The 14,516-nt window shown below is 46.5% G+C and overlaps 1 protein-coding gene across 6 annotated transcripts; it reads left to right on the forward strand.

Moving 5' to 3' along the window:
- Nucleotides 1-1,739: 1,739 nt before the first annotated feature.
- LOC106818750 (ankyrin repeat domain-containing protein 10-like) lies at nt 1,740-14,028 on the forward strand. Of its 6 annotated transcripts, none has more exons than XM_014823432.1 (7): nt 1,740-2,074; nt 6,941-7,093; nt 8,277-8,368; nt 8,624-9,282; nt 10,595-10,708; nt 11,125-11,285; nt 11,755-11,842. In XM_014823432.1, the coding sequence occupies exons 1-6, from the start codon at nt 1,868-1,870 to the stop codon at nt 11,283-11,285; spliced, it is 1,386 nt and encodes a 461-aa protein (XP_014678918.1). In that variant the 5' UTR covers nt 1,740-1,867; the 3' UTR covers nt 11,755-11,842. The 6 variants fall into 6 exon arrangements, with proteins under 6 accessions (XP_014678918.1, XP_014678927.1, XP_014678910.1 ...); XM_014823441.1 differs by having other exon boundaries at nt 11,125-11,310; nt 11,755-11,826; XM_014823424.1 differs by lacking the exon at nt 11,125-11,285 and having other exon boundaries at nt 11,755-14,028.
- The last annotated feature ends 488 nt before the right edge of the window (nt 14,029-14,516 follow it).

The raw sequence follows: 14,516 nt of genomic DNA on the forward strand, positions 1-14,516 counted from the left end.
GATATCGTATTTTCGGGGGCTCTTTTTGGCATTTCGGGGGCGAAATCGCCCGCCGCCCCCGTGTATTTTTTCCCCTGTGTTTGACTATATTTTTCTTTTTCCTTTTTTTTAAATGAAGAGCTAGCTTTTATATTTTAGTTTTACAACATCGGAAATCGGATGTTGAAAGTCAGGGTATGGTGGGACAATGCAGGGTACGCAGCGACATCGTATAGTCTCACGAGGTACTTTCCGATATATCGAACCGTACCCAGGGTACCCTAGCTCCGATAGTACCCTGGCCTGGGGGACATAGACCCTATATCAGCATTACTAAATGAATTAGCATTACTATACAGAATTACTGCCGCAGGCGCAACTGTACGCGGGCTATACTACTAGTACTAGTAGTAGTACTAGTAGTAGTACTGTATTTACTGTATAGCCACACACAGCATTATGATTATGTCGATGCATGGCTATGAACACAGGCACTTGGAACGTCTCAATAAAAAAAATTAATGGTAAATAAACACGAAATGTACCAGTCTTAAGGTTTCTCTACTCTATTTCGCCTATAATCACCTGTAAATGCCAGTCAAATGCTCATCTGCAACACGCAAGTACACCGCATGTGCACACCGCGCTGTGCACAAACAACATGAATAAGAGAGCTCTATATAGTATTACTCTTACTCTGAGTCTTAGTCTTAGTCTTATTTATGTTGTTTGTGCACAGCGCGGGCGTGCAGTGTACTTGCGTGTTGCAGATGAGCATTTGACTGGCATTTACAGGTGATTATAGGCGAAATAGAGTACAGAAACATTAAGACTTTGGTACATTTCGTGTTTATTTACCATTATTTTGTTTTATTGAGACGTTCCAAGTGCCTGTGCCTGTGGCTATGCCTATGAAGGGTTAGGCAGTATAGCCATGGGCATGGCATAGGTTAGCCTTATAAATATAAATACTTTCTAGCACTAGTACCAGTATAACTTAAGTTCAGACTCAGAGTCGGAGTCAAATTTAATCTATATGGCCTCACCTGCTTTTAAATCATTTGTAGACGACATATTATGGGTCAGTTGGTAATCTTTTTGATTACGTTGTTAGTGATTTTACGATTTATCATTTATAAATACAGGTGATTCCCGCGTTCGGTAGATGGCGCTGCATCACTTATCATAGATGCTCACTTGTAAGCACTTGAGATTTTCTTTCAACCGCATTTTCTTTATAATCTCATCTCACTGCACGGCGCATATTCATCCGGAGGCAACATTTGTCGGTTATGATGTACTTTATGTAACGATTTTCGTATGGTTTGATTTTATCATAATAAACGTCAAATAGGGTTTACACGCACAACAGTCAATAGAGTATTAAAAAAATCACCTTCAAATTAAATCACATATTTTCAATATACATTTGTTCTCTTCCAGCTAAATAAATTATTTTTCCATCAAGATCCGTTATTACAGCGGCTACACGTAAAAAATAGATACAGCTCGCAATAATGAAACCTTTTATCATAATAAATTTTATTGTTATAATGATTATTTAACATTTGCGTCGCGCACAATATTTGCAATTTCTACATTTTTCGCGTAATATTTTTAACTTTAATTTTTATAATGAACAGCAACGCTTTTAGTTTTTGATGGCAGTGTAAAACCTTTTTCCAAAAATCCCATAATATTGTTTCGCGACACGCGCAGACGCTCAATGTACATTTGAACGCACTGTACAAAGTACCCGTATGTACTATTTTAAGGACAGGTGTTTGCCCGCGCTCCTTTGTATTTTGATTCCCCAATAAATCGTCACAAATTATCAAGAAATCTGAATTTAGTTTATTGGACAGTTATACAACGTAACGTGTGAGTGATGGAGGAACACATCCCTGTAACTTCATGGGTCCATACGAGCGAGGATATTTTAAGAAAGCAGTTTCCGTTGCACCGGCTATGCAGAGATGGTGATGTCGAAGCGCTGTCGTATCTGCTTCTATCTGATAGCGGGCAATGCGACTTTTATGTTGAAGATATTTTCTACGGGTGGACGCCAGCACACTGGTCGGCATACTTTGGCAAGGTAAGCGTATTTAATTACTCTCACTGTTGAATTATTGTAAATCTTTGTTTTATCGATCTTGTTTACCGGCTATCGGTCGTCTTCTTAGCGTCGATTGGTTGAAAATTCGTGACGTCAATTCCCGGGAACCGCTACGACTGCTTGGCGCAATCGCCGGAAAGTACATCCATGTGTACATCCATCTATGGTACATCCGAACATTCTAGAAGTACATTCTGGAAGTACATTCTAGATTTAATCTGAGATTTTTTCTTGTCATACTAAAAGTTCACCTGTTGAATTTTATTAGAAAGACGAGGATGAACATTACTGAAATTGGTTATATTAAATGTAAATCAAATTAATATCGTCAGTAGGCCCTAATTATTATGTTGTGCCGATGCACCGGGAAAAATGAAATGTCGGCATGTGTGTGATCGAGTTTTTAATATTATAATTTATATCAACATTATACTACACAGAAGAAACTAGTTACACGCATCTTGTTTGTGTGTAGAAGACACGCGGAATTTAGGTGCAGCTAGATGTGCTGCTTTCTTAATTAGTAATAATGTACAACAAATTTTTCCGCGTGGTTAATTGTGCCCACATGCACTTGGAGCGTTTCAATATATAATGCTAAATAAATACGAAATCTATTTTAGTATTTACTACCAAAGTCTTAACGTTTCTCTACTCTCTTTCACCTATTAAAGTATTATTGCCGACAATTCCCTGTAAATGCCGTCCAAATGCTCATCTGCAACACACGCTGGCTGCCGCACGCTAGCTGCTGGGGGTGGCAGACTGATGTTCTTCGCCACTCCCGTGCTTCATCTGTCAAATCATGTATTGTGACCTGTCATTCTCATAATCATATCTTCTGTTGTACACTTTATGTAATAGTATGTATGTCGTATGCACAAATAAACATCTTTAAATCTTGAATCTTGCTGCACACTCACTGACACAAATATATATATTTATGTGTCAGTGTGCAGCAGCTAGCGTGCGGCAGCCAGCGTGTGTGGCAGATGAGGATTTGGAAGGCATTTACAGGAAATTGTCGGCAATAATAGGTGAAAGAGAGTAGAGAAACGTTAAGACTTTGGTAGTAAATAGATTTCGTATTTATTTAGCATTATATTTTATTGAAACGCTCCAAGTGCCTGTGGTTGTGCCCGTGTTCTAAGAATGCATTTGTGTCGGTTAGAGTTACAGTTCGAAATTTAACCGAACATTATATTAAATATATACGATGAATTATTGAAGGTGGAGTCATTTTAGGCTGTAGAAAACTGGGGTACATAAAGCTCACAGGTGCACTTTTTGGTGGTCTAGTTACATCCATTGTTCATATTACTGCCATAAACACAATAGACGCAAATTCACAATTGGGTCGACTGATCTTTCCTTTCGTTGGGTGCTAATGTGTTCACATGCATGTAGAACGGGTTGCGCAGAATGTCCGATTCGTAGCTCATCAGTGAGATTAGCAGCTGTGAATTGAGTGATGAGACTGGGAGGAGTAGACTAACACTATCGTGTAAATAGGGTGGCTTACAGATAGTAATTACCCATGTATAGACGGCTAGCAAATCCGTGTGGTTTTGTCATGAATGCACGTGGAATAGAATTACTGCTGGTTTCTTAGGTTGCAAGAAAAATGGAAAACGCGTAAAGAATATCTGCATAAGTAATTATTATTATTACGCATCGTCACACATTGTGATTATTGCGTGCTTAGACTAACATCAGGAGTCTAACAAAATCCTGCTAACATTGATAGCTTTTTACGTGAATTTGCTCTAAAGTCACGAATTGTGAGATGCTACGATGATGCGTAAAAAAATTGCATTGGAAACGTTGCGATCAAGCCGATAGTATTATTCAGTAAGCAGATGAAAACATTTCGATAGAGGATGCTATCTGGACATCGAGCGGCGGCTGATGTTTATTGACTCGGCTCAAGTTTCTCAGCATCGGCAGCCCCGCAGCGATGAGTTGCGTCAAGCAAATGCTTCGGTGGAACTGCGTGTATAGTGTGTTTTCTGATTTAGCGTGCCAAGATGTAAACCATGTCCACAGATGTGCGCCTCTTGGCACCGCAGCTATAGCAACGCGATGCTGTTGGCTTTAAATAACCGCCCGTGAACCGCCAGTGGAAAGTTTTGTGGGGGTGCAGATTTACAGTTACGGCTGTTTCACTGGCTGGCCAAGCGCTCGGGCAATGAATATTTGTTTGAACAGTGCGTGTCGCACAGCAGTACAGCCATATCGATGACTTTGATATATCAGTGTAGCCCGTGGCCGATTTCATGTGGTTGGTTACCTGCCCGGGAAGTTTTATAATAGGCGTTTAGTTAACAGTATTAGGGTTGAATTTCACGTCCGTAGTGAAAGCTGCTTGCGCTGCGTTCTCACAAAGCACGGTGCGCGCGGCTCCCGTCTGTGAAACGTATCGCCTTAATTTCTGTGCAAACGCGAATTCTTCTTCAGAGCGTGCGCGGAATTTTTCAAGGTAGCGGGGGAAGGGGAGGGAGACGGACATTTGGACCGAGAATGAGATGAGGATTTTCATTGTTCGCTCGGTAAAAGTACTTGACTGAGTGTATCGCTTCGCAGAGTTGTTCTTGCGCGCAACTGGGGCGGGTCCCCCGTGCTGCAGCCTTGGTTTTCAGTTGGCATCGGCTCTGGCAACAGGGACAAAGCCGCCACGCTGCCGCAGCACGGCGCGCTGTTTCTAGGCAGAGACGCACGATTATAATTCGCGAAACTCGTTGTTCTCGACGCCGCCAGGCCGCCAGCAAAAATACGAAACTGGAGGCGTCGGCCGTCGCTGCGCGTGTTTGCCGACCGCGGCTCGCCTGCTCGCTCGCCGTAGTCGTTAGCGGCGATACGGATCACTCGTCGCGCAGTCGCCGTAGCAGCGGAAAGGGGCGCGTCGACGCTTGATCAGCTACGCTCTATTGCGGTCATTAGGTTTTTGTTGTCCTGCATCTGTGACCAAACTGGATCCCGATTTTGCCGAGTTCACCAACTTGCCGGAGGGTATAACGTGTACCTATATGTTAATCAGTGAATCGCACTGGCCGCATTCGTTCTGTGAATATATGGCCAAATGTATGCCGGGGTATGTATTCACTATTGTTTTTGTTAATTGGAGAAAATGCTTGACTTTGGCGGGCGTGACAGTTTGACGTTTAACCGAGCATTTGTTTTCGCATTGCGTTGTCAGTTGACACCGTGCGTTTGTCAAATGTTACTCTCCTGCGTCTCTCGTTCGTTGGTCTACTCGTTTCCGTTGTTGCCAATAGAATAGGATGTGTGCTTGAGTATAGGATGTAACGCCCCTCCCATACTCGTACGCTGTGAAAATTGGGTATCGTATGCCTTCTCCGTGAATTGAGGTGCCGGTCTAGGAGTGCAGTACGAAGTATAGAAAGTCGGCGAAAAAATCATCAGCAAATTTTCTAACCTGTTTATTTATATAAAAAAAGAACTGCCTTATCAAATTCTGCATGTCTTCTACTTAGCGACTTTACGGTTAGTATTCGACAAGAGAATTGGGATCCGCAGCGGCACTCTGTCGCCTCTTGCGAACGTGTACTCATGCCCTTTCCTAGCTGATAGTGGGTTTAAGTGGGAGGTTTTTTGTTCACTAAGTGAGTGCGTATCAGCGCTAAGAATAAACCCCCTGAGGTCGGTGTTGAACCCGCACTGATCTGCTGTCGGCGGTCACGTTTCAACGTGTGCCGAAGCGGGTAAGTCGACTTCTCCGACCGCTAATTGTTTTTGTCTGGAGTGAACCTCCCGCCCGTGTGTGTTCACGAGAGGGCAGCACCTGACTTATAGTCGTCGTTGTCCGGTCTCCCCCTCCCCAACGCACACACACTCTCTCGCGCACACGTGCATGTCATGCGCGCGTGTACTCTGATTGCCGTGAAACCGAGATTAACGGGAAATCGACCGAAGTTTGTCGGTGCCGTGTCACAGAGAGGCGGCGTTTTCGGGGCGAACGATTCTGAGTAGATGGTTTTTTTCGTCCTGTGTCGGCGGTTGTGTATGATGGCCAAGTGTACGAGGGGGGTGGGTGCGAGGTGGGGAAGCTGCGTAGGTGGATCACATGTATACTTCACTAGCAGCGGCCGCTGTGCGGGTTTTTCCCCCGCAACTGTTTTTGTTCTTGGGTTGTTGCCACGGGTGCTATAACTGCGAAAATGCCGGAATTTTGCGCAGCTTTGTCGGTGCTCTTATTTACTTTGCGGGGTTTAACCCTGAACTCAGGCTGAAGTTGGCCGGAAAAATGTCAAACCACGTGCAATCGAACATAGATAACCGCGAATGAACCGACTACAATCGCTTGTTCGCAACCCGTTGTTTCTGGTAAAGCTGCACAGTTGCGTCGTATTCAATCTTTACTCTTGTAATCTGTAATGCGTGGCATACTTTGCGATACTGTATCGCATTATCAAATTGAGATCTGATCCATACTAAGTGGCTGCCTGCACAGCAGCTCTCACCGCAGGCTTGTAAGGGGTGATGAGCGCACAAGCCGCATGCGTGCTGGGGAGATTAGCCGTTGCGTAACGGCTTTACGTTGCTGCGTCCCAGCAAGATGAGTAGTTTGATTAGGCTGTTACGTGATCAACACACGCTGACACGCAAGAACACGCGCGCACTCAAGCTCATGCGCGCGTTCACACGCTCACACGCTCACACGCAAGAACATGCGCGCACTCAAGCTCATGCGCCCGTACACTCATGCATAGGTGGATGCACGCACACGAACCGCACGCGCACGCACGCACGCACACATACACCCACAAACACGCGTGCTCGCAGTGTACGCTGTCCTGACCCGCAAGACGTGCGTTTATTTTCCAGCTGCGTTGCCTCATGAAGCTGATTGCTGCCGGCTGCCACAACGACTGGGCGACGGAGCGCTTTCAGCAGACGCCTGCCCACCTTGCCGCCTTCGCTGGACACACACACTGTCTCAAGTGGCTGCTGCACTGTGGGTCACTCTTCAACCGGCAGGTAGGTGTCAACGCTGCCACCGAAGCATCAGGGCAGATGAACACACGTGTTGGTGTGCAGATGGTGGATGGGGTGAGGGTGGTGTGGCATATGAATGAGTGTCGGTGTGAAGATAGTAAATGGGGGAGTGGCATGTGCATGTGGGTGTGGATGGGGAGGCAGAGCATGAATAAAGAAAGTATCTTCATGCTGCACCTGAGTGCATGTCAGTGGGAGCACGGTGCCAAAAGATGCAAGAGTCGAGGCAAGACTAAGACACCTGTCCTAGTCGTTGTTGTGTGTGGGTGCGCATGGCACCACCTGGTGGCTGACACCGCGATACCGTGAGTTCGGTTGCTACGCTCATCGACGCTTCCTGCCGACAATACTCACTTGAGTTCTGACATGGTGATGATCAAGAGAGGGAAGCTGAACGCATCGCTCTACAACGTGATGATGTTACTGCCTCCACTCTCACTGCTCGCTATCTATCGGCCTCAAGCGGGAGCAAAATGCAAGACACAGTAGAGTTACAATAAGACGTGATAGGGCGTGCAGGAGTCGGGGTTGGCGGAGTGACACGTTCATTGCCACGATCAAGTCAATCTGACATTGTTCAGCTGTAGTGCGAATACAAAGTTTTTAACGTTAACCACATTTTGTAACATAATGTGATTTCGAGAGAAAAATCTGTAGCGTTTACCGAGAGAACGGTTTCCGCGTATCCACTTTATAGTTTACACAGATTGCCTATATTTTACATTATCAGAAAAATGTTTGAAGGCAAATTTAGTAATATAATATGTAACTGCATCATTGGCTGTGACACGCGCAGCACAATGTAATTGACGTATGTAGATCGCTTGCGACTAGACTTTCCAGACAGATTATTCTTCGCACACCTCGGGGGGGGGGGATATTTTCAGCAGGAATATCTAGTCTGTGCGTCTCATTTTATTTTATCCGTCTTTGTGATGTTGGGGGCCCGGGGCCAAATTGTCATGGCCACTTTTTCTGTAAAAGCAATTATCAAGGCATACCTTATAACAGTAGGCCTATCTTTCTTCTGCAAGACCTTGGAAATCTTGTTGCTAAGCATTTGGCGTGCCCGTTGCAAAGTTGTGAGAAATTCAATTCGGAACTGTATTTGAATTTCTAATTTTGCAGCATGTAATAATCCGTATCCGGTTTTTGGTTATTTCAGGACTACTTGAACGAGACACCTATGCATAAGGCAGCAAGATCTGGCAGCTTGGAGTGTCTGAGTCTCCTAGTGGCTCATGGCGCTGATACAGAGTGAGTTGCAAAACGTGAGCTAAAACTGGGAGAGAGAGAGACCATTTAGGAATGTGCATCCTGGCAAAACACTGACAGAAGAGAACGTTCCTCTTTTTGTTACGATCACTGCATAAGGCATAACCAGTGCCAGCAAACTCATTTCTGTCTCGCCAAGAAGCAGCAGGGAGCAATTGAGCCATATTACGATATTGCTCCATCGTCACGCGTTTCTGTAATATAGTACTAATGCTAATATCCCTTCATCGGTTGCAGCATAAAGAACCGTAACGGCCACACGCCGGCAGATCTCGCACGCATGTGCAACCACCAGAACTGCGCCGACCACCTGGTGGTGGCCAGGCTCTGCGCGTCGCCGACCCCCACGCAGCCGACCCTGGCCGTCGCCACGCCAACGCTGGTCAACGGTGCCGGTCACCTGAACGGTCACCAGGAGAACGGCGCGAGCGGGGATGGCCACCAGAATGGCTTCAGCAATGGCCACTGTGATATCGACATGGAAGACGACGAGGACGCAGCAGCAGCCGTGCATGCGCCCAACGCAAACGGGGACCACAACGGCGCGATGGAACACTGTCCGAACGGGATGGAGTACCACCAAAATGGTGTCGAGCATTTGCATAATGGAATGCAAGCGCACCAGAACGGCGGTGGTATGGCGCATCACGCAAACGGCGGCATGGAACAGCAGCAGAACGGCATGGAACAGCAGCAGAATGGCATGGAACACCAACATAACGGTATGGAGCACCTGCACAACGGTATGGAACACCAGCAGAACAACGGCATGCAGCAACACAATGGCAGCACTGCAAATGGAAACACCTTCTTCCCCTCAATGGTTTCTCATCAGGTCACACTGCCCAGAAATCAATGTGGCGAAGGCATGAAGCCTTATCCCCCTAGTGTTCTGAGTACGTATGAGTATCGGTTTAAATTCGAAAAGTATAATTTGCTACACGATGTAGTTTAGAAGCGGTTTTATACGAAGTTTTATCGAATGGTATAATAATATCGAACCGTAACACCTTTAATATTTTACAAGCTTGATTGTACATTTCACTATTTTCAGAAACTGTAGCGCATGCAAATAACTAACCTTCCGAAGTAGGCTTGCTTAAAAATTTAATCAAATTCGTAAAAGCAAATGCAGAGTCATGAAAGCCGCTTAACTTTAATAACTGGTTGCCTTAATCCTCCTCACGGCCACAAGCCCACGTGATCGCCACCATCTTTAGAACTGGCTGCTGTGCAGGCAGAGGAACAGCTTATTGCGTTGCGGGGCGGGGTGCAAAGCTGGGTTGCTGTGCCATGTGCAGCTTGTCGTTGGGAAAGACCGAGAGCAAGAGCGGCCATATCCCCGCGTGCATTATTATTGGGAGATTTATTCGCTAGCTGGCTGGGAGTGTGTGTGTATTGATTGTGGTGGCCAGACGTGGGGGCTCGCGAGCGCGATCGCTGCCAGCACATCCTAACCGGCTGTATTGATCTTCGTGCTCAGGCGCGCGGCTGCACCGGGAGCAACCAAGTTCACTCAACTACTGCTATTCTTAGCTGCGTGTAGGTGGCAGCACCGTGCGACCATGCTCTATGACATTTCGTGATGGCACACACGGCGCGTGGGTTGGCGTCCTCGTACGTGCACGCATTCATATACCCGAGGCTCAATTACTGTCTCTATGCAGATGCGAAGAGTTCGTTAATCTTTAATTCACTAATCGAGTATTAATTATATCCATACTCGCGATCATTCTGGAAACTGTCAAGGATATGTAGAAACAATATCATGGGCTTATGCACTGTAGGTGCAACCCCCTCTGCTAGCAATGAATTAATGATGTTAATTAATAATGAAATTTGATCTCACTTTGCAATTTTTTTGCAGCTGATCCTTTTGCATTGATTTGGGAAGATTTTAGGAATCCAGTGTAATTAAAGTTGTTTGGAGATATTAGGAATGAATATGTTATCACGGTGCTGGAATTTCCTGCAGAATCCAATACTGTCAATGTCTAACGCTTATATATCCCTCAAATAGAGAGTATTAGAGACAATCAAATCGCTACACCCAGACATTTTCAGGCACTTGTATTTTAAAGTGCCGACTCAATTCGATCATGCTGATGGGACTCCTCGCTAGGACTAGCAGGTTTTCGCGAACATTGGCTAACCTTCACACCATTAAGTTGACGAGCCTAGAATAACAATGGTGCCCCTCTCTTGCAGGCGGAGATGCCACTATACAGCCAGAGATCTGCCAAAACTTGGTGCCGATAACCGGGCGTAAACGATCGCGGGAGGCCGCCGACGGCCACGATCTCAAACGCATGCGCTCCGAAGGTACGGGCCGCTTCGAACCACTCGTGTTAATCATGCAGGAATAGGAGGAGTGCAGGCTGGCGAGTGTGGCGGAGGAGTGTGCGTGTGCGTGCGTGCGAGTGATTCGGTAGTGAGTGTCTTGGTGCGAGTGTCACTGTTGGAGCGAAGGCAGCTTTGTATTTTGTGCGTATTTTGCGTGACATGTATCTTGTTTGACAAACCTGTGATGTGGGGGGTCGGGCATGTGCCCGAAATCTGCTGTCACCACTCATCACTCTGTGCTCCCTCTTTATCTTGCGTGTCTGCTACCACTAATCTCCGGTCTGCAGCGAGTTTGTATGAGTGTACCGCATTGTAGTGTCTCGCTGCGGCCCGGATAGTTACATCTCGTTTGTTGGTGGGAAGCGTTTGTGTGCTAACGGTGAGCTTGCTTGCAGGAGACTGCAGCTGTCATCCCATAGCTGACATGCAGGTCAGCCGCGCAGAGATGGCGTTTCTTATAGGGAACAACAAGTGTTTGCAAGCAACAGCGACCATCGTTGCAGACATAAACGTGCAACCAACGCGATGCACTGCTCTGCTAGGCCACTATATATAGGTGGAATCACTGCATAATGCAATCTGTAGGAGTCTTGCTGAAAATTGTTGCACTGCAATTGGGGCCAGATATTCGGACGCGTTTTTTCAGTGGCGTTGAACATACGACAGGCTAGTTTTTGTTTTGGCATGACTTGATGTTGAGCCAGACTGAATAACGTTTAAGACAGCATTTTGGCAAGACCCCTTCTTATACTAGGAGATCAGACAAACAGTAGCCAGTTCTCCTATAGCTAGACTATAACCGCACACGAGTGTAACGATGCTAATGTTTAACTGTCCTTCACAAATGTTGTCTCGCAACAATACGGTCTCGTGTTTTGCAAAGAGAGTATCGCTCGCCGATATACGAACGAGATGCATGTCTCGAGAGAGCCGATAATTGCTCGCCCCCCTCTCGTTGCCTCCCGCCCGCGCGTCCTGTTTGCTTGTTTAGCGTTGTCACGTGTTCTCGTGTTTTCTCCTTGCAGCGATGCCGGTCGGCTCGTCGTTCGGCGCGCGCAAGCTGTTGCCGCTGGCGATCGCGACGAGCAGCCTCGTCGAGCATCAGACGAGCGCGATGGTGCTGCACGCCTACGAGCAGCACTACAGCGACATGAACTCCCCGGCAACGCACCATGGCGCCGGCCAATAGCGGCGCGGCGCGGCGGCCAATGATGGCGCAGCGGAGGGCCGACGGCGAAGTGGAATGGTGGGAGTGAGGAAGCAACCGAGAGAAGAGCAGTCACACGTCAGCATCGCGACGACATCGTGGAGCCGGCTAATTGCCACGTTTTGCATTCGCCCGACATTGCTCTTGTCGGCCTCTAGTGGGGTTAGGAGTATGGTCCTTAAGGAGCGTTACATGCAGCCACTAACAGTAGAGTCACTAGGAGATTCGTCACGAGCGGGGGCCAGTGAGAGCATGAAATCCATCCACCGCCGTCACCAGCCAACAGCCAATAGCAACATGGGCAAATAGCAGCGTCGCAGCCTCCCTCCACTGCCATCTTTGTCCAACAGCAGAATCTTCATGATGTGTGCGGGCATGGGCTAATAGAAGAGTCAAAGCAAGCAAGAGCCAAAACCCGCCTGGTGTCATCCCAGGGATGGCCAATAGTGACGCCACAATGGTCAGGCTTCAGCGAATGACAGCATTACAGGGGCAAGTCGTCAGCTCCAAACAACCAATAACAACATTGCAGCGACCATCAGCATCATGGCAATAGCCCACAGCCAATGGCACTCTGACAGCGGCATGTCGTTGGCTCGCAGCAGCCAATAGCATCGTGACAACGACATGGCGTCAGCTTCCAGCAGCCAATCGCATTGCAACGAGACCATATCTGCTGCCAGCCGCTAATGGTGTCATCACAATGACAAGATCTCATTTTTCAGCAACCAATACAATCATCACAATGACAAGGTATCAGTTTGCAACAGCCAATAGCAGCATAGAATAGTGTCGCAGATGTCAGGGGGGCAGGTTGTGCGAATGCACATAGTCATTTCTAGTGACCACATCTTTTGTTGATTAGATCTACATCAAATCCAGCGCATATACCGCCATAGTTTATACAGTGACAAGAAATTTGATTCACTGCCAGCATATAAGCTACAAGCCCATTGCAGAGCGTTGGTAGTGTGAGGCAATCATTTGATGGAGAAGAAGTGCAAGCAAACGTGTTGGTTTGAGTGAGCTTGTGGTATGCTGCTAACAATTTGTTTGTTTGATCGCTTGTAAATACCTTTACGTGGTGGCGGACGGTCATAAGTGTCAGGCGAAAGGTATGTTATGATCGCGAACGTTTTTTTTGCTAGTTGCCATTTGTGCCGCAGCAGTGTAAATCTTAAACCTTACATTTAGTTTCTGTATCAGTCATGTTACCTCACTAAGGAACTCGCCCTATATCATTGTGAACTGGACAAGGAAAACAATTCCCAGTGTCAGTAGTTCCACGGAAATGTAGGAATGAAGTTATGTGTTCACGTGTTCCTTATTTTAGATCTTGTCCTGCACACATAAAAGTTGTCTATACCACTTGTGCGACGTTATAGATTATCCTAGCAATCGGTTTCGCACCTCTAGCGGTTGGAGACAATGGGAGCACTTGTGGCTGTCCCTACGAGCAAGGATAGCTTCTCACATAGTATACTACATACGATGCATATTTTAGCTTTGAAGCGTTTAACGACATGCACCTTTCAGTCTCCTCGCAAAGAGCTTTCTCGCGGAACGCGTGCACCCGTTTTAGTTTTGTACATTACGTGCGCTGTGTTATTTTTCTAACGGTTGCCTGAATTTTATTAGATTTGTACAAACACATAGTCGGGCGAAACACAGCTTATTATCGTATCGCGCATTTTTCAGCGCTGGATGTTGGAAAAGCGACTGTTTTTTTAGAATAAAAAACTACACGTCTCCGAAACCGCCGTATTGTCTCGAAGTTTAAAAACTGAAACGACGCCAAGTTGTGGACATGGACATGGCAATACTTGTTGTTCTTCTGCGTGAAGACAACATTTGCGGTTATTTAATTAAATTCGGACAAGGCAACCAACCAAGCATACCTCTCTTCGTGATCAGTTAATTGCATTTTCGTGATTACCTTTGGAGTGCCTGGCTTGCAAGAGGAAGAGAGAAGCTATGTATATATGTGTTTATCATATACAGTAATTCATTCGTATTTATGTTTAGTTATGGGAGTCTGGAAACTCGGATCATAGTTGGGTTTGTGTACTTGTATAAAACTGATGATGATATTCGCATTTGTGTATCGGTTATCTGTGCCTGGGTTTCAACTGATGACTCACCTACATGTTTCACGTGACTTCAGCGACATGTTCGTGTAATTACCGCCAAGGGAAAAATAGCTGCTTTGCACATCCTACAACTTTGCACCTAACGTAGATACACGTGGTCCCGTACACTAGATACACGTGGTCCCGTACACTAGCTACACGTAGTCCCGTACACTAGCTACACGTAGTCCCGTATAGTAGCTACACGTGGTCCCGTACAGTAGCTACACGTGGTCCCGTACACTAGCTACACGTGGTCCCGTACAGTAGCTACACGTAGTCCCGTACACTAGCTACACGTGGTCCCGTACAGTAGCTACACGTGGTCCCGTACAGTAGCTACACGTAGTCCCGTACACTAGCTACACGTGGGTCCGTACACTAGCTACACGTGCTCCCGTACACTAGCTACACGTGCTCCCGTACAGTAGCTACACGTAGTCCCGTACAC

Source organism: Priapulus caudatus, unplaced genomic scaffold, assembly GCF_000485595.1.
Source record: "Priapulus caudatus unplaced genomic scaffold, Priapulus_caudatus-5.0.1 Scaffold37, whole genome shotgun sequence".
NCBI lineage: Eukaryota > Metazoa > Priapulida > Priapulimorpha > Priapulimorphida > Priapulidae > Priapulus > Priapulus caudatus.